The sequence below is a fragment of the Aquila chrysaetos genome, chromosome 10 (genome assembly GCF_900496995.4).
Source record: "Aquila chrysaetos chrysaetos chromosome 10, bAquChr1.4, whole genome shotgun sequence".
Taxonomy (NCBI): domain Eukaryota; kingdom Metazoa; phylum Chordata; class Aves; order Accipitriformes; family Accipitridae; genus Aquila; species Aquila chrysaetos.
In genome coordinates, this window is record NC_044013.1 from 39,623,457 (window position 1) to 39,643,431 (window position 19,975).

At 49.8% G+C, this 19,975-nt stretch overlaps 1 protein-coding gene across 2 annotated transcripts in view; it reads left to right on the plus strand.

Moving 5' to 3' along the window:
• RPH3AL (rabphilin 3A like (without C2 domains)) overlaps positions 1 to 11,357 on the plus strand; it is a 42,841-nt gene extending 31,484 nt beyond the window's left edge. For both annotated transcript variants that reach the window (XM_030027976.1, XM_041126453.1), the window contains exons 7-9: positions 765 to 878; positions 1,352 to 1,534; positions 8,439 to 11,357. In XM_030027976.1, coding sequence (XP_029883836.1) covers positions 765 to 878; positions 1,352 to 1,534; positions 8,439 to 8,473 — 332 coding nt within the window. In that variant the 3' untranslated portion in view covers positions 8,474 to 11,357. The remainder of the gene's footprint in view (positions 1 to 764; positions 879 to 1,351; positions 1,535 to 8,438) is intronic.
• Positions 11,358 to 19,975: the final 8,618 nt, after the last annotated feature.

Sequence of the window (19,975 nt, forward strand, 5' to 3'; positions counted from 1 at the left end):
GCAGTGTGCTGGTAGGGATGAGTGCTGAATGGATGATGAGCTAAGAAGTCATGTAATTGCTGCAGGGTCTTTTATTTGATATGCTCAGTAGTTATCTGGTGTTTTCCTCATAGATCCTGGAGCCTCCACAGAGGCCCTGCTGCACTTGAAATGTGGCTTGGAGAAAGCCAGGCCCTGTCCCCACATTACTCAAACATGGATGCTCTTATGGTGCAGCCAGGACCCCTCCATCTGCAGCTGAGCAGGAGCCAGCCTTGTGCCCAGTCCAGCCCTTAGCGTTTTACTCCAGTGTGGGAGACAGCAAACATCAGGAGGAGGGGACTCACTGGCGTGCCAGCACGGGGGTCAGCAGGAGCAGAGCGCAGCTCCCAGACCAGCCATGCTGCAGGGCTCTTGGCTTTGCAGCAGGTAACTTTGGGCAGCAAAGCACAGCACAGGAGCAGTGTGGTCCCCATGGTTCCAGACCAGTTTAGGAGAGAAGCACTGGTGGGGTGCGCATCTGCTTCAGGTTCTGGCACCACTGGAGTGTGTATGGCAGAGTTATAAATCATTTGTAAAAAGTAAAAGCACATCATGTTTGAGAGGAAGAGTGAACAGCTGTGGGGGAACTGCAGGTAGGACTCCTTTTGGAGAGGAAGAACGTGATCAGCGAGTCAGCATTTGTTCATGTTTTATTTGGATCCATCTGGCACCCTCTTTGGTAAGTGTTATGAACATTGTGAATAACTGTCTCTCTCCTCTCCTCGCCCCGATCTTTTCTGCAGTGGTTTCTAGTGACAGTGAGAGCGACTCGGAGTTCAGTTCCTCCAGCCTGGATGACAAGCCCTTACCTGTGGGGTTAAAAGGCTCACAAGGCAGAAAGCACCGAGCAGGACTGGGTGAGGAGTTTCTGTTGCTTGTGGCTGGAGGGTGGGAAGTGTAAAGCGCTTGAATGTTTGGCTTTTGGTACTGTGGGTTTTGGCTCAGCCGCTTGCCTGCCCTGTGCCGCTGCAGCCCACTGGCTGTAGTGGTGCCAGGTGAGGATCTGATCCTTTCTCACTGGAATAGGATTAATGGGTCAAACAGGTGGTGGGTCGCTCCATTGCCTGCAGCCTTTCAGGGTCTGCCCTTGCAGTTGGGAGCTGCTCCTGGCTGTGTGGCAGCACGTCTCCGGCCAGCTCCTCACTCCTGACTTTATAGTACTGGAATCACTGGTGCTGTTTTAGGAGTGGAGTATGGGAACTGGGTTTTGACCCTGCTCCTAAGGGTGCCTGGCTGGGAGCGGGGAGGCTGCTGCTCTCTTAGGACCTGGCCCAGCATCTGCACCCAATTCTCCATCCCACAGCAGCATCTCTCTGTTGTGTCCCTGCAGCACCCATTGGGGAACCCAGCCGGGCCGTGGGCAGGGCGCTGGGAAGCACGCACTCCCCTACCCTCTCAGGGAGCCGCAGCAGCCTGGGCAGTGAGCAGGGGGCTGCCCTCAGTGTCGTGGAGAGCTGCCAGAGCGACCAGCCGGCGGACGGGCGCGACAACGATGTTGGCAGCAGAGTCCCTGGTAAGCTGAACCTCCTCTCTGGGCAGATCCATGCTTTTGGGGCTGACTTCCCTCGAAGCACAGCCTTCTCAGAGGCACACCTGGCAAAGCTGCAGCTCAGGATCACCTTTCCCTGCTGCTTTTCTCATGGCAGATGCTGTCACAGCATTACAGCTCACTCCTTCCCTCCTCCCTGCATGCAGAATGTATTCTGCAATATGAGTAATCGTCTGGGGTGGGAGCTGCCTACACCCACCTCCGAGAGCAGCCATAGCCAGGGTCTGTCCCCCTGCAAAGGCCCAGAGCTCCTGCCTGCCCTGCAGAGGCAGCAGCAAAGATTGAGCTTTTACTGAAGCAAGGCAGAAGTCTGGCAGCTTTATGAGACTGAAAAAAAATTTTCCTAATGTTAGATGGCTCTTAAAGCCATGCATGGCTCTTCCCAGAACTCTGCAGTGCAAAAAAAGACACTTTTTCCCCCTCAACAACCTTGGAACAATTAAGTGACTGTGAGAGCAGAGGCTGCTATCACATCTGATCTGGAGCAGCTGAGAGATGCAAATGTGTTCTCTCTGCGGTTCCTGCTAATCTATTCAATAACCCCTTAAGTTATCATTTAGCACTGCTCCCTCCAGAGCCTTCCTGCCGCCCTGTGAACTGCCACTCCTTTTGTTCCTGAGCCTGTTTTGTGTTGTGCATGTTGAGGCGTAAATTGGATTAGAGAGAGCAGGTTTATCCTTTAGTGCAACATGGAGTCATAGTCCCCCTCCCCACGCTTCCCGCTAGAAATAGCCAGCATAAAATTGTTTCTCTGCTCTTCCCTCCCTCCCCAAGTTTCAAGGATTTGCAGTTTTCTTTAATTTTAGTTTTCGCAAAGCAAATTAGATGACTGATACTTCTGCTCTGTCCGTCCTCTCTCTGGATTATAGCGCTGCCCTGGACTGGGCGCTTTATTTTAAGCCCCTGTTGGCTGTGGCGTTAGAGACAGCTGATTCCTGTTGTGTGTTGGCTCTGCTGCCTGCTGGAGGGGAGCAGCAGGTTGTCCTGCAGGATTGAAGCGGGTGATGGTGGATAGCAGGTGTGATCCCTTGGGTGCTTTTTCTGCTGGTGCTACATGGCCACGATGAAGTCTGGATGGATGCACACCTGGACGGTGTGTTTGTACAGCGCTTAGCGCTTCGGAGCTTTCCTGCCAGCTGTTTAAACTAACTGCTGCCTGGTCATGACAGTGCAAGCAATATCTGAGAAGCAAAAAATGCCTTTTTCCTGCTAAAAAATTCATGTGCAAAGCTTGGCACAAGGGGTCAATGCTTTCCAGTGGGATCTCTCCTTGCTAGGTGCAGGAGAGCTAAAAATGACAGGCATCATGGACATATCTTAAAAAAAATGAAAACTATAGCAATCTCATGAGCCCAGTTAAAATAGTCCCTGAGATGTAGAGAGAATCCTGCTAAGGAAAAGGTTAAGCCAGGTTGGCTGAGTAGAGAATATCTGTGAAGATCTTTATTATCTCTGGGGTCATTTATTTCCCAGTCTTCCTGCAGAAGGGACTGCTTTGTTCAGACGTGGTGCGTGCAGCAGCAGGAGGGCTCTGCGGCCCCCAGAGCTGGGGGAGGGAGGCAGGGAGACAGCAGTGAGTATTTCTGCTCACGTGTGCCGGGAGGGGGGAATGAAACCGGTGGTGGTTGCAGTCGGCAGGCACGGGCTTTGGGAACTGATGGAGGGTGGCAGCGGGCAGGGTTCTCTTTGTCATGTCACGTCAGGGAACTAGCCACCAGCCAAGCGTCCTCCTGGGCTGGGGAGCTGCTACGGGCTCGCAGGGAGTTAGGTGACACTACAGCTGTGGCTCTGTGACCCCAAGAGGTGGCAGGATGGGCTATAGAGCAGCTGGCCTTTCTTCAGGCCTGTCCCGTGCCGGCGTTACGCCTTTCCGCAATGTGGGTGCTGGCAAGGTAGGGCAGCATCAGAGACTCTACCAAAGGTCTCTGCAAGGAGGCGAGGGTGGAACCTGAGCATGCTGTGGGAGGCACGTGATGTGCCCGTGTTGTGTTTGCCGTGGCTGTATGCTCTGTCCCGCAGTGTGGGTCGTTGTCAGCACTTCAAGGTGGGGAGGACAGAGGGAAAGTGAGTTTGTTTTACCCTCCGATGTGTTTGGGATGTGGTCTTGCCTCTGTGCAGCAAGTGAGCAGCAGGGGTAAGCATGGTCTGCGTTTGTTTACTCTGAGAGCACTTAACATGCCCAGCTGGAGAGATGCTGCAGCGATGTTATCTGTGCAGCGAACTATTGGCAATCACAATCCATTACATATGAATTTAGTAATCAGCATTATGCAGCGATATGACTCGTGTGGCCTTGTGTTCTGTGCAGCTCTGTAGCAGGTGGTTTGAGCAGATCAGACATCCAGGAGGCTGCAATACTGAATGCCCCCATACTTTGCCAGCAGCCTGGCAAGAGCAGAAAATAAAGAGCAAAACCAGCACTGTAGTCCCCTAGGAAGTGTCCTGCTCTGCAGAGGGGTTCGTTCACATGCTCTGGGATGCTGGAAGTCTGGGGTGTGCAAATACTGGGAGCCTCGGGGCAGGTGGCAGAGCCTCTCCCCATCTTTAGATCAGAGCTTTGTCTGTCTGTGAGAGGCTTTTCGTCATGGGTCCCTCTGGATGCCACTGTTTGCCAAAAAGCAGAGTCTGCTCTTGCTGTTCGTCTCTTTAAAGAGAAGTGGAGGTGATGGGTGCTGTATATCAAGACTGGCAAAACTCTCCACTGCATCTCCCTGCCTGCGGGACAGTCCCTGTGCTCTGCTCTGATCCAAAAGCAGAGCAAGGGGCAAAGATCCTTTCTCATTTAAATTGCTGATCCTCAGCTGCAGAATGGGGACATTAAAGGGAGATTTTGCTATAGCTTTTCTGAAAGGGTCTGCAACTTTATAACTCTGTGTTGGGAGCAATTTTTACTTCATATTAACACCTCAGGTGTTGTTCTACCGGTGACTTTCTTTTCACTTCTTTTTCTCACCTCTGCTCTAATTCTGCTCTCAAGTGCGACTTTGCAGAACACTTTAGCATCCTTAAATCCCAGGCCACAGCCAGAACAGGGAATTAGGGAGTGGTACTGCAAATGCCGCTGGTCTCATAGTCCTTAGCTCTTTAAGCCTGAAGGCCAAGATGACAGTATGGTCCTGCAGCCAGGGGAAAACAAGGAGCTATTAAGAAGAGTTTGTAGGTTTCCAGTGTGTTTCTCCGGCTCCGGCTGGGGTTTGGTGAGGCAGATAATGAAGCCTGGGGTTTGTCATAAAATGACTCATTGTCAGAGCTGCATTGGGATTTAGGCAACCTCAACCCATGAGCCAAGGTTTCAGAAGAGTGGTGAGTTGAGAGGCTGCCAATTTTATTTATTTATTTTTTTACCACCTGCTTTCAAACCCTTTCAAAAAGCATCATTTTCTGAGGGTCTGGTGTTTCTTCTTCTGAAGCTCCAGTTCCTGGAGGTGCCCACTCTGACGTGATAGCTCTTAAGAGGAAGACCATGTGCTGGTTTTCCTGAAGAATGTTTTATCCTAAAGGGGATGATATTTGCACACAGGAAGGAAGCACAATCTTTCTTTTTCCCTTTGTTTGCGCTCGGCTAGGGAGGTGACTTGCCTTGTTCTGGCTGTACAACTGATGTGTGTGAAGAAGTGCCTCAGATAAAAATGAGCAAAATCCTCACTACTGTTAATTATGACATTTGTATTAAAGAAAGGGAATATTAAACAGAATTAAACAAAGAAATCATCAATATCTTACAGTGGTTTTCATTAGCTCATGGAGAGCTTTTAATGGAGATATCTTTGAGCTTGGACCTGGCTGCTGCAGGGGGTAAATTAAGAGCAAAAGGCATCTCTCCTCAGATCAGTAGCAAGTTCTACTTTGCTGGGTCCCAGTTAACAGGGTCCTCAGTGTCTTCTGAGGACCTTGTCTGAGGAGCGGGTCTATCCTCTTTGGTATTCTGTGGGTCATCTGAACAACTTGCTGGTAGGGAACGGTGAGTGAGCTTGGCGTGGGCTCTCGGTCTGGAGAAGGCTCTAAATTGTGCTTAAAAGAGGAGGTTTGAGAAACAGCCACAAGGTAAGCTAATGAATGAGTAGCATACATCTGAGTGCAAATCACAGTCTCCTCACCTCTGCTTGTTTGCCAACGTGTTGTCTAAATCATTAATACTTAAAGAGCAGTACAGCAGCTGGCAGTTAAACAGAGCCACGTTAAACCCTGGTGTTGCTGAGTCTGTGAGCTGAGACAATGATGGCAGCGCCTGGTGGGGTATAAGAAACGTCGTGGCTTGCAGTCACAGGGTGAGACTGGCTGGAAGGACCTCCAGAGGTCAGCTGGTCCAGCCTGGACCCTTTTCCCAGGGTGCTGAAGCTGCAGCTTCTGGGTACCTCCCTTTGGGTGCTTGCTTTGTAGCTGTCATGCTGGGAGAGGCTGAGCAGAGCTGAGAAAAGGGCCTGGAGCTGAGAGAGATGGGCAGGAAATGCTGCTTCCAGGTCTCTCAATCTGGGGAGATTTATGCCCTGTCTTTCAGGAATTGACTGGATTTAGAAATGAGGTGGTGTCACTCTCTCTGTGGCTCAGTGCCTCCCCAGCTGGGGTAGGCATCAACTTTTGCTCATAAATATGCAAGCTGTTAATACATGAGACAGGAAGAGCCATTCTGCATTATTTTCATGGCAGGAAATTCTCAGGGCATCTCTGAAGCGAAAGCATTAACTTCTTTTTTTTCTTCCCTTCTGTTTCTCAGATATCTGTTTTGCTCCCTCAGGGACGATGAGGAGGTAACATTTTGCTTCAGTGGGTCTAACTACTCCATTCCATCTAGGAAAAAAAATTATCCTAACAGTAATTAGGCTCTGAACGGGATAGTATTTCTTTAATGACTTTCTTCATGGCAGTCTTTGGGGAGTTGACTTTTGTTTTTCCTGCGCTTGGTGAGAAAGTTGCTTAAATGTTTTCAGACTGCTCGCTCCCTCGTCCATGTGAGCTACAGCCAAACAATGTAGTCTTCCTGGGCTGGCTTTGCAACAGGGTGAAATAGGTGGGCAGCTGCGCGAGGGAGCTGTGCTCGCAACCCCTGCTCTTCCTCCCTCTGCCTTCAGCCTCTGCGGCCACTGAGGACATAGGGTAGGAAGGAAGCGGGGGTCAGATGTGGAGAGACCCTCACCCACACCCAGCCTCTCCCCTCCAAGCCTCTGCCTTCTGCGCTGGCTGCCTCATCAATCTTTGGGCACCACTGTTTGCCCCCCTTTGCTTAAAGCTTACTGCTATGGGATTGAGTTTTCCTGCTGCCAAGGAGCACGAGTTGTGCCTCTTTCACAAAGTGAAAAAATTGAATTGTGCCTTCGTGGCTGAGCAGCTTTGAGCTGTCTCTGCCTCCTCGTGTTGGTACTGCAGAGCACCGAATGGTCCTGCTGTATTTATAAATAAAACATGTCTTTGGGTAGTGGCAGCGTTAGGAAATGGTTCAAGGTTTGCATTCTAGATACAATGGATTTGTAAATATGAACCTCAGAAGAAGCATATGCCCCCTTCCACGTTTTAAGGAATTAAAATATTTTCATCCTCAAGTGGTAGAACCAAAACGTTTTCAGGTCTTTTAAGTCTGCCTTGAAGTTAAGTGAATAAAGGCTTGAGTAGCTAAAAAATAAATTACTTTCGCTATTTCTGTAATTCTTTATGGAGTTTTAAATTGAAGACTTTTTCCTTGAAAATAGAGGAATGACAAAGACTCATTCTCTTGCCTCTTTCACTCAATATATCTGGAAACAAGTCTGCTGCTGAAGATGAAACTCCTATTTTTGTGCCTTCTTTCACACTGCAGAGGTCTGTGCTTTGGTCTTTGATCAAACAGCCTGTCTGGCCTCCTGCCTCCACATCCTTAGACTTATTCTCTGCCCTTTGCAATACATTTACTCTCTGTGCTTCCAACTTTCTATTCAGCATTTTGCACAAAGCACTGAGGGCAATAGTTGATGTCATCTTTCAAAACAAAGCATAAAGGAGAGAGCATGGGAAGTCAGTAATATAGAAGTTAAAAGTGTGGATTTTGGAGTCTTTGTAAACACATTGAGACATTTTATGGCTCAGGAGGTTATCTTTCAACTGGGATGTCGGCCAGTAGCTGGTGGGAGGAATTTGCAGGACTCCCCATGCCTTGAACATTTCACATGAACGCAGTGACTGGAAATATCCCGTCTTTTCTCCAGGAGTCAACGTAACTTGTGTCCCCTTCAGTTCAGAGAAGGGGGAGAGAAGTTAGTACTGACCCACCGCTGCCTTCGATCACTCCATGTTGCCAGCCCCACATTTCGCCCCATGTGCTGGAAGTAGCGCATCCCAGCAGACCCTGAGTTTTGCCAGGGGCTGCTGAAGCGATTAGCTCAGGTTCGTTTAGTTGACATGAGCCAGAGTGCCTTCTGCAGCAGAGCATTGCTGTCCTGCACCCGTCCCCAGCCATGGGCAAGGACTACATTCTGCCGTGGCTCCTGTCCATGGCCCTGGCACGTGGAGGGCAGAAGGGTCACATGGAAGACCTGCTCTGTGGCACATAGATGCTGTCACCTGGGTTGGAAACCTCTGAGAGCTGAGACTTGGCTTTCTGTCTGACTTTGCCCTTTGAGGGAAGCATGTACCAGAGGACTAGTTCTAGCAGTACAACTCCTTCTTTCTCCTTCTTTCCCCATTTCTTTCCCCTGTCTTTTCTGTCTTTAATAAAGTTTAATGGGCCCTGACTGCTGACAGACTGTGGAGTAATGATGCATAGACATTCTCTTCATTATTATTTTTAGGAAGCTCTTAAAATGGCACTGAGCATGTAAAAGCAACATAAAATAACTTTGTCAGGTCTCTCCCCTTCACTGCTTTCCAAACAAAACTTTTGTCTTTATGTATTTTGAAGGCAAACGGTGTGTCCACACCAGAACACAATGCTGACGGAAGTGAAGATGGAGCTGCTTTGCCTGGATCCAATGCGTGTCCCTTGCCCACTCCTGTAGACCTCACTCCAGACAACGACTGCCGCTGGTGGTGACTTTATGATGGTGGCTATTGCACAGGCCTTAGCGACACGATGGCACCTGGGAAAGCACCTGCCTGTCCTCCCTGCCTCACTGACTTGGTTTATGGTTTGGTCTGTTTTCCCCTTCTACTGACTGACACGCACTTCAAGGTGCTGCTCGGAGAAGGATGCTGTGCTGTGCAGTGCTGCCATGGGGTCCAGACCCGTGTTGTTGGAAGGGGTACACACAGTGCTCACTCGAGCTGAAGAAACGTGTGCTGCCTCCACTGTTCCTGGCTTGCCAAGCCCAGCCTCGGGTTCAGCTCCTGGCCTCGCAGTCCTGGCTTTGCAGTCTTCAGGAGAAAGAGAAATTCACTCCTATCTCCCTGAAATAGGGTGTGAGGAGACCGTAGCCCTTCTACTGCTTCTCAGCCCGGGGGTGAATTTTCCTCTGTGAATCCCAAGGGTGAGACTGGGGCTCCGGTTTGCACTTGAGTCCCATGGGGCCAGGGTGTCACCCCTTGTGTTTCTTGTCATTGTTGTTCTGGTTTGAGTTGGTATGAGTTTGGCAGTAGCATCCTGAATCAGCTGGTGAAGTTGTGCTCCTGTTCGCTTCCACTGAGGTCGCTGTCTGCCCAGGGAGGTGCTTCAGTTAGTAAAGAAACGCTCAAAGAAGTTTGCTATGAATTTTCTGGTCCTCCTGGCTGTGCACTGGCCTGTGTGTCCTGTGGTGAGGGTGATGCTTTGGCAGTGGGATCGTGGGTGGTGTGTATGTGCTGCAGCTCCTGGTTGGAGAACACCCACCACCCCATGGCCCAGCTGCCTGCCTTTGCGTACCCAAATTGGATAAAAGCTTTCAAATTACTTTATCTTGGTGAGCTCTGCAGATTCTCCTCCCACATGCACACCTTGTCATCTCTTGCATGAGCAGGGGCCTTTGTTTTACCTTTTTCCTGCAAGTCTTGAGCATCTGGCTGGCTGTGATGGTGTCATCATGAGTCAGGCTGTAGAAAGCTGCGTGCCCTGGTCCTGTTTATTCTTTGGGATGGACAATTTCCCTCCAAGGCCTGACAGATGAGAAAAATCAAATTACCTGACATCTCTAGAGCAATTAGATGTTTGAAGGCCTGAATGAAACCCACACTAGGCAAGTAGGAGTCTGTGGATTTTATTAAATGCTTCGGATCTGACCTGTCTTTTGCTGAAGAAACAAAGAATTCCAAAAAGCTCCCTCTGAAATCATGGATTTAAAGGCAATTTGTGCCTGTTAATATTAGCCTTTTCCCTCGGTTATTACTCTTCTGTTCTCCTTTGCTGCTGGGCACTTTGTGCGCATGTAGTATATGCTCTTACAAATGGCTGCAGTATGAAGATAAATGAGATTGGGTGCTGGAACACTCTAACAGGAGATCGGAAATCAATCCTTGGCTTTCTTTCTAAATGAACGTAGTCCAACAGAGGACCATTCCCTGCTTTTCCAGCTAACTCGCTATGGCAGGTTGCTGGGAAAATCCTTCCACCTCTTCCTCTGTGATCTGTTTCTGCCCTTTTAAAAATTAAAACAAAACCTTTGGATGATGTGGGCTCTTTGAGATGGCATAAAGAGAAACCACTGAACGTGGGCTTCACAACGTGAGTGTTGAAGAAAACAAGGGATGAGGTTGTTCTCCACTGAGGGATGCTTTATGTCATGGTCTGTCTTGTTTAAACCTGGTCATTAACACTCAACCAGCTGCATCTCTGAAAGAGGTAATGCCAAAATTATTAGCTATTTCTGAAAAAGTAAATCCAAAAGTCAGCTTTTGCTGAAATGCCGGTATGATTTCAGAGCTGAAGTCGTGCTGTTTCTTCTGAAAGCTGTAGGGTCTTCAATTTCAGAAGTGTTTTGCCACCAAAAAAGTCCTGTCTTGCCTTGGAGCTTTTCACAGTCCTACTGAGGCTGTTCTGTTCATGATGTCGTTACTGCAATGCCTCAGACAGCCTGGCCTGCCAGCCTAAGTTAATTCTATAGAAGAAGGAGAAGGAAAAAGACACTTTAAAATTGACTCCATTTTCTTTAAACTTGTTACTCTCATCAAAAACTCTACACTGAGTTGGAAAGAGTTTTTAAAATTGAGCATGTCATTTCTAACTCTTCTTGTGTTTCTTGTGCTTTGTTCCCGGGCAGTGCAGGCAGGTCATCGTATTTTCACCCCCACTCTTGCTTCCCGTGGCCGTTTACCACACTGTGGGTTGCCAGCTCTGCACAGGAACCTGGTAATCCTTGCTGGCTTACTGTGCCGCTTTGAGGCACGAGTTTCACTTTTAACTGAGACTAGGTTTTATAAAACACTCTCAGAGATAAATTTGGGACTGCTCTTGTACCATTGAGACTGGAAACCTTTCTTTCTTACCTCTATAATTTACCTCCATGGAGTAGTTGCACCTGAGTTCAAACTGGAACTGTTCAGTCATCTATGGAAGGACTCCTCTTGGGTCAAGGGAAGGATCTAACCCAGGAGAATGTGATCTAGCCGCATTTGAATGTGATAGAGGAAAATCCGCAGTTCTGTGCACATATTTTCTATTAAAGACCACTTTTCCCTTTGTTGTGTCTCTCTTGGTTGTGTTTTGTAGCTTTTGTTGGAATATTATCCTAAACTTGTACCAGTTGACTGCCTTTTGAGTTGGTTCAAGGTGGGCACCCAGGGCTCAGTGAATAGTGCTCAGTCTGCTCTTGTCCTTTGTGTTTCTTTTATTATTTTGTTGTTCTTGTCTCCATCCCTTACAGCTTTTATGTAGTGTTTTACTACTGCAAACAATAAAGTTTTGGCTCAGTAACAACTGCTTGCCATTCTTGAAACAGTAAAAAGTTTTTTTCCATTCCCAGGTTGTGGATACTCTCCAAATCCTTGGGCTGGCTCCAGCGAGGAAAGAAAATAATCCAGCCAGTGGAATGGTGATTCACATGGCTGGAGCATAATTGAATTCTGCACTTGAAAGTCATCTTTTGTCTTGCTCCTCTTTGGTATGTTTTGCTGGTGATGGCAGGGGGCACAGGTCTGCTCTTCAGCCCCTACATGGAAGGTTTTCCATGTTGTAACCACTAAGCCTAAAGCAGCACCGATTGTCATTCTGTCAAGTGCTGTCCCCACAGCCTCCCAAGGCTCATCACTCGCTGCGGTTTGACGGTCAGGGTCCATTTAGCTTTGCCTACAGAGAAGCGTCTCTACATTGTTCGCTGAACATGTGCAGCCCTGGCTGCTCTGCGTTCCCTTCCACTCGGCATTCAGCTTCAAGGTTTCAAATGGCTTTTTAATCTGTTTTTGCTTTTCCTATTTTAAAAGCACCTCGATAATTGCTGTTGGGATTGTTTTGCTGGGGAGCTGCCATTAGTCCAAGGATGGAGCGTGTCAAGGACTAACCACCTCTTACGTTGTTCCTTCCCCGCTCTGCTTGCCATGACAACAACCAGTATATGGGAAAGTCGACTGGGGGATCTCTCTGAGTCAAAAACACTGGCCATGAATTGTCAAGTTTCCACATTTGGTTTTTACAGCTATAGTTTGAGGGGAAAGGGGATGCTTTCTCTGTGGGAGCCATGCATAGTAGTTCAACGTAGCTGAAGCAAATGAGCTACCAGCTGGTGTTTAGACAATGTGTTTCTGGCCATTACTGAATCGGACAGCAAAGGCCCTGGACTATCAGCTGGAGTGCTTTGACAGTGACACAAAATGGCAGATAACCTCTGCAGATGCCTGAAGTTCATTTGTAAAATAAAACTTAGCAGCAGTTGTTCTTCTCTCCTTCCTACCCCTCCCAGAAGATGTTTCCTTCCAGGGGAGAGGGCTGGTGGCAGCGATGTCTCACCAGCCCACCTCTCCTATTTCTTCCTGCCACCACTCCCATCGCTTTGTTCCTCTGCACGATGGAGACTGCTCTTCCAATCATAACACCTTGTTTCCACAGGTGGGTGTGATTGATGGAGAGTTCAGGGAAGTTTTTTTGAAGGGCCGATGCTGCAATCAAATAATGAGACTTTCAGCAGGCACAAGATGGCAGGTGATGGGTAAGCATCATGTGGAAAACTTTTATTTTGAGCTGCTCATTCAAAATCCCTCCTGACCATTGCTTCTTATTAGCAGTATATTCAGGTAGTGCTAGAAATGCCTGCGATGCTCGAGAGGCACAAGATGAAGATCTTGCCATGTAGCTCCGTAGCAGCGCAGACGGGAACACGATGCGTGCTGCCTGCCAGTGACGTGCGGCAGCGCACACAGGTCCTTATCTTCATAGCAAAACATGAAAGGAGACAGCCCAGCCCCACAGCTGGTGTAACACACTGCTGCTGGCCTGAGCCCTGTTGTTGAGCCATCCCTGGAGACGCCCACGCAGCACCCAAGGGTGTTGCTCTGATCACTGCCTGGGAGCTGCATCTTTGAGGGACAAATTCAAATCCCCTCGAGTAGGAGGGCTGTACACATTCATCTCCGTGCTTTGCAGAGGTTCTGTGGGTTTGTTTGAAGGTATCTGTTGCATTTCTTTTTCCTTCCACTGATTTCTGTCTGGCAGTGGAAGCTGTTTGTAAAATCTTGGAGGGATTATTGCTCTTGTTTTCCCTGTCTGGAATGAGTGGCTCTGCATGGTGTATTCTTATTTTGCCAGGAAGGATGGATTGTGGTTTTAAAGTATTTTTGTTGGGGACCGTATCAGTTTAACAGCAACCATTGTGCTCTGAGCCCTCTCTCAACCCCCAGCTAGATACCATTTCCTCCCAGGTGCTTCCCTGTTACTCTGTAGTTGACCAAATGCAGCAAACAAGTATCACCGCCTCCCCTTCTCATCAACTCTCCTACCAGCCTAATCACTGTAAGCAGTTATTATCTGGAGCTGGAGGCTTGCTGCTAATCAGGGCCTTATCAGGGCCACCTGGGCAAGGGGTGCTGGCACAGACACCTTCCTCCCCCTGAGCGGGACTGACTTCTGCTTTCACAGGTAGCTCTGACTAATTATCACAGGACTGTGGCTGCTTTTAATTATTTGCAATTATACACCTCCCCTCCAGCTGTTTTGTCCCGTCCCATCAGAGTAACCCCTTGTGTGGAGCAGCTACCTTCTGGGCTTGGTTTTTGGGGCTGGATTTGGGAGCTGGGTGGAGAGATCACATCTCCTAGACTGGTCCTTGCTTTGCAGTGCTGTGCTGCTTTGTAGTGACAACCCTGCACAGCATCCCCCAGCTCAGCTGCTGGTGCTGACTCTGTGCTGGATATTTCTGAGGCTCATTCACCCCCGAAAGAGTCCCCAGACTGATACATACCCAGCCCCTGGATGGGGACAGCAGCTGAATCACTGAGAGCGGCTGAGCCCAGCGTTATTTATTTTTCTGCTGGTGAAGCCAAGCTCAAGAGACCAAGAAAATCTCAGTGAACAGCTGAGCCCTGCTGCGGGAGAGCAGAGGGCAGGATTTGGGCCCTGGGTGAGCAATCGTCAAGCCGCTGATGGGACAGACCTTCATCTTCAAATGATACTCATGCAAAATTAAACTCCTCCAAGCAATCACACCATGGCCATTAAAATGGTGCCTTGGAGGACAGAAAAATAAACTGAGAAACGCAAATTAGGGATATAAATCTTTCTGGCTATGTCTGGGAGGTACCTGTTTAATTAGCATCATTGAGCAGCCTTGATGTAATAAGTGCTAAGTAGGAAACTTGCCAAATTTTCCCTGTTTTGATAGCAGGTGACTTGTGTTCTGTTTGAATTTCCACCCTGTGATTGTTTTTCTGTACTTCCCAGAGTTGCTGTGTTGTCTGCAGCATGAGGAATTAGCCATTGTCACCTGGGCTAATCAGATGCCACTGCACCAGGGAGGAGCTGCCTGCACCGTCCTGCCTGAGCCCTCTGCGGTCACGGACATCTTTGCATCTAAGGCCTAAGGGATTGCAAAGCTATTTCAACAAAGTATTGTGCGGTGGAGTTAATGTGTTTAATCATGTTTTTTGGTTCCTGTCCTTCCAGAGCACAGAGGTCACTTGCCACATGGAAATTTTAAAAGAAGGGCTCTCCTCCCTGCTGTGTTGGAGGAGGGCTGGGGAGGGAGAACAAGCTCCGTTCCCTGCAGAGGACTCAGCCACGTGGCTGGGATACAAATCCAGCCCCTCTCCAAGGGGTTTAACGCGAGGCTTGCCCCATGTCGGGTTGCAGAGAGCTGCTCACGCGTCTCTGCGCTGCTTCTAGTGCTGCCTTGGTGAGCCAGGACCCCGGCGCAAGGTACTGAGCCTGCACAGAGCCACACATGTTGGTCCTGCGTTAGGGATAATCCTCAGTGCACAGAGGAGCCTTCTGCCCTGTGTGCCCCGTCTTGCACAGCTCTGCTGTGGGCTTTGGGGATTTATTCGTGTGATGAATAAGAATATCTCTGCGAGGATTTGGGTTAGGGAGTTACCGAGCCTTTGTTTCTATATCACCCCTGTGTATTCCAGCACTCTGATGCTAATTGGTACCACTGTAACATGAATCTTTTTAACACTGATAATGTTTGTGAGTTACTGGATGCTTGGCCTGGACCTGCCTGGGAATTGCAGGCGAGATGTCCAGAGGTGCTGCTGTCTCCCAGGCATCGCCTCGCCGGGTTTGCATCCTACCTGTATTCACTCTGGCAGCCTCTGTATCATGCTGTTCACCAGATCACAGTTACTGACCTGTCACTGTGGGAGACGGTGGGATTAGGATGATGGAGTGGTTGGAGAGGATAAACAATAATGATGCTACATCGGCGCAGCCCAAACAATGCTTTTCTCTTTCATGTTTTCTTTTTCTGTCAGTTTGCCATTCAAGTGTAATAAGATCAGTGCAGATAATTTGTGTATTCATACAAAACATAATTTTCCCTCCTGTGCTTTACCAGCTGCACTGCAGTCAGAAAGGCAAATACGCACTTTCTTTTGCATGGTTATGAATGGGTGCATCTGTTCCTCAAAGATAGGGAAAGGAGGGTGAAAGGACTGGAACGGAAGGGAAGAAATCAGATGCAGCCCATTTCATTGCCTCTGTGGAGAGGGAAGCGTACAGGAATCAGATTTTCGCAGCATGGGGTCAGTCCCGCACTGATGTATTTAGGAGGTGGGTGAGACACCAGCGTGTGGGAAAGGCAGAGAAAGGCATTTTGTTCAACCGGGGAGCAGTCCGTGGAAGCACAGCCACCCCGCAGCGGGGCAGGGATGCCCAAGGGAGCTCAGCCCCACCTTGATCAGGGTCTGCAAACCACTATGTAAGGACAGCCAGAGCTGTGCACGGGGCTGCTCCTGCTCCTGCTCCTTCACCCGGGCTACAGCTATCTGCTCCCGGCGCTGGCTCTGCTCTCGTGGTGCTGCCTTGCTTCGACTCTGCATAGGGCTTGTCTGGGAATATCAGGGCAAAGGTTGGAGCTGAGCTGGGCTGTGCTTGCTCCTCCCTAGCTGGAAATCACAGCCGCCTCGCTCCCTGGGCTTTTTCCCTTCCTGTGCCAGCGGCTGCATCCCTGAGCCTTCGTTTCCACATTCCCCAGGCTCTGCCTGACAGCGCTTGCTGGAGGTCCAGCGTCCCCAGTGAAGGCAGGAGGAGGCGCAGGGCTAGAGGTTGTACAGCAGTGGACCTAATTTATTGGGCTTGCTTTCTTCCCTCCTTTCTCTTTTCTGAGAGAGGCCCACTAGAGAGGCAAGGGGAGGGAGGAAAAGGGGTTTAATTTTCTCCTGTTATCTGGTGTCTCCAGCTGTGAGTCACACTGACAGCCCTGGGCTGATCAAATACTCGAGCAGCCTCGATTCAGTGTCCCGTCTACATGGTCATAAATAATGTAAGTGCTCTGCCCCTGCCTGAGCCCATATCCTGGCAGCAATGCACCAGCACATTCCCTCCTCCTCTTGCCATCATGTTGGGCTCCCACCTTCATTGCTTGTGACATGGAGTCATTAGGCATTAGCAATTGGCATTGGCACCTAATGACACAATCATGTGCAAACGTGTTCTTCCTCCAAGCAGGACTTTTTCAGCCAGAAATTCTGGTGCTCTCCCTCCCATAGAGATGGAGTCTCTCTGACCCCTCTGCCAGGTTTGTTTTTATTTCTTACGCACTTTGCGAGTCCAAAAGTTTCCAGATACGGGAACTGAGCACCTCTTTGGAGTGAAATACAATGCACTCTACTTAAAATAAAGGATAAAAGTTTACCAAAGCCTCTGGGAGCTTCTCAGCTGCCTTCCAGCCAAGGGTCTTGACATGGTTTTTACAAGTTAAAATGTCCCCATTTAATAACTTGAGTGGTTAAAGCAGAGATATGCTAAATGCCAGGCTTTGAAGCTGTATGAGGTGGGTGGCAGCCATGCAGGGAAGGGACAGGCTGCCTTCCTCTGTGCCACAGTGACAGGGCTGGTCTCTGCTTTGCTGGGGAGATGCTGTGCAGCCCAGCTGGCAAGCACACGGCTGATCTGGCTGCAAAATGGGATGGGGACTTGTCTGGGCACGACGAGGCTGCGAGTAGGGGTCCCCCGGTGTCAGATTCCGCCAAGTGAGCGGTGGCTTAATGCTTCTTTTCTCTCCAGTTCCTTCAGCTGCAGGAAGCGGCAAGAAATCAAATGGACGTGGGTTGGTTTGGGTGAACAGACCCCGAAAATACCAGATGAGTTTGTCTGAGTGGTGCCTTTATTGTCATGGCAGCATCGTTACCTGCGCCAGCTAAGGGGAGAGAGGGCTGCTTCTGCTCACCGCATCCCAGCAAACTTCTCACCGAGCTCCCCACAGGATTTGCTGCTTTTGTTGCCGTTGATTGGTTCAGGCATGTTTAATCCCAAGGGCACTTCGGGGTTTAGCTCTTTGCATCTCACAGGCCAGCACTCAGAGATAAGTCACTGTAATTTGCAAAGCTTTCGGTGGTGGCGAGGCTTGTGGTTACTCCGAGTCTTCATGGAAATGGTTTGGTTACCAGCAGGCTGGTCCTTTTGTCTGTTTTCATGTCAGCATTTAGAAGGAGCGCAGGAGCAATTTCTGGGGCTGGAGATGCCTGAGGAGTGAGTGTGCACCTGCTGGTCCCTCCAGACTCATAATTACCAGGCCTGCAAAGGGACTCAGTAACTCCTGTGCAGCTCTACATTAGAAAAGCACTTAGGGGCTGCTCCGCTGCCCGCTGAATGCCTTTCGCCCTGTAATTTTGTGGGTGGGCTGCAGGACTCTGTGCTCAGATATTACTGCACTACTTCAATGCTGGAGCAGGTTCTGCTGAGGAGGCCAGGAGGGTAAACTGCTTATTTCATATAGCCGTATAAATCTGATGTTGCCACCAAATTGTTGCAATGAGGCTTTGAAGGGGTTTTTGCCTTTCTGTGGTCCACGGCTGCAGAGTCCATATTCCTATGTTAAGAAATCAAGAATCAAGTAATTGAATCTCTCTCCCCCTTCCTGTAAAATCAAGTAATTGAATCAAAGATCATGTGATTTTTTAAAAAAAGAGAAGAGAGTTCATTTTGGGTTCTCTTTATTGGCTTCTTAAATTCCGAGGTTTGCGGCCTGCTGGGAGTGTTTTATCGAGCTCTTTTCACAGCTGTGAGTAGGATGGAATTAACTGCCTGTTATCCTGGGACCCAGGACCTGGGCTCTCCAGAGGTGGCCGGAGTCCACAGGGAATGGGAAGGGGACAGTTTTAGCCTGGGTGACCCTGATGCTGTGGCTGGGGTTGTGTTGTTCCTGACCTCTGCAAGGGGCATGCCAATCCCAGCTGAGGTGCAACCTGTGTGAGTAAGACCCTGAGGAGGAAAAATGTTGCTGTTTTGTTGGCATCTGAGTGGCTTGGGATTGTGCCTGACAGCAGGAGATGGTCCCTAGGGCTGAGCTGCCAATGGCCGTGACTGGTCACCCAGAAAGCTGCTGAGGAGGCAGTCGGATGAGCTTCATTGGGATGCAAATGGATGTAAATTCCTGTAAACATATGTCTCGGTGCAGGTAGCAGCTCGTGCCCAAATTATGCAAATGTTCTAATCCAATAATGCTAATGTCATGATTATCCAGCAACATGATGTTCATTAATATGGTTCCCTGGCTCTTACACCCATCACTGTCAACGTGATTATGCTGAGGCAGAGACTTGCAGTGTCTCTGGCAAGTGGAGCCGGTCTCAGGGGAGGAAGGGAACACCCAGGTCATGGTGGGACCAAGAAGGACCATTCATCTGCCTGGTGAGGCCCGCAGGTGCCGTGTGTCCTGGGGAGTCCCCTCCACCTGCCTGGCCGAGGTACCACCTGGCTGCCACGCTCTCCTCGGGAGGCCTTTCCTCCCAGCAGCGGACTCAGAGCAGATTTCGCAGTCCCCAAAAGCCTGCAGCGTGCTAAACAAGCATTTCTTAATATCCATCTCTGTGATCAGATGAACAGGACTAGCAGGGCCATCTAGTGACTCCTCTGGCTGCTTAATGACCTGGGAGGTGCCCCCCCTTAGATAGGTATAATTTTAATGTTTGTCTTTTGAACCATACCCCGTACGTGTCCACCTTTCCCTCCATCTCCCCTTTTTTTGGCTGGTGGTTATCCCTTGCTCTGCAGTTTTGTTTTCCCTGGTTCACTACAGAACTGGAAAATGCTTGGGCTTCCCCACGGTAGAATGGAAATTTGTCGTGCGTCGCCTTGGGTCGGGTGACATAAGGTCAGATGGCTAAATAGCCTCTAGATCTGAGAGGAGAGGGATCCTGCAGGCTGGCTTGCCTTCCTCAACGCCGCCAGTAAAGCTGCTCTCCGGGCAGGAGTCTGCTTGTCTCGGCTGTGGCCTCAATTTCTTTTCTGCTAACCCGCAGGTGCCGGTGTAGCCGCTTGCCGGGGCACTGCGGGGCTTCCTCGTCGCCGGCTGCTCCTGCAGCTTTGTGCCGGCTGGCAGCCACGACGAGCTCAGAGCTGCCTGCCCCGGGGAAGGGCTCAGCACATCACCCCGCTGCCTCCCCAGCTGGCAGGATTGTTCCCTCATGTACCTCCTGCGGGTACATCCATGGGGTTTTTTGCAGTCCCCAAAAGAGCGGGTTTATCTCTGTGGTGCAAACATGAGCAGTCCTGCCCAGTTCAGCGAAGCTGGGGCTGTTTTCCCCCTCCAGCAGCCTGACCCCGTAGCAGATACAGATTTGCCCTTCTCCTCGCATGACTCCAGAGCCTTTCATTTTGCTCTTTCATTTGTGTGCTTATTGCAATGTTGGCATGATATTGGGATTTGCGGATGGGGCCAGGAAAATGCCCTGGCGGCTGATTCCCTCGCAGCTCCCCCAAGGCTGGTTGAGCCTCATGATCCAGGGACCGGCAGGACAACTCCCAGCCGCGCTGGCAGCAGCTGGGAGGAGCGGCAGCCAGGACAGAGCTCCGCCAGCCTTTGCAGGGCTGTGACAGGTACATTTACCGCACTAAGTATCGGCACCGAACGGGGGCTTTGGTTGGATTGCTTTTGACAGGATGTC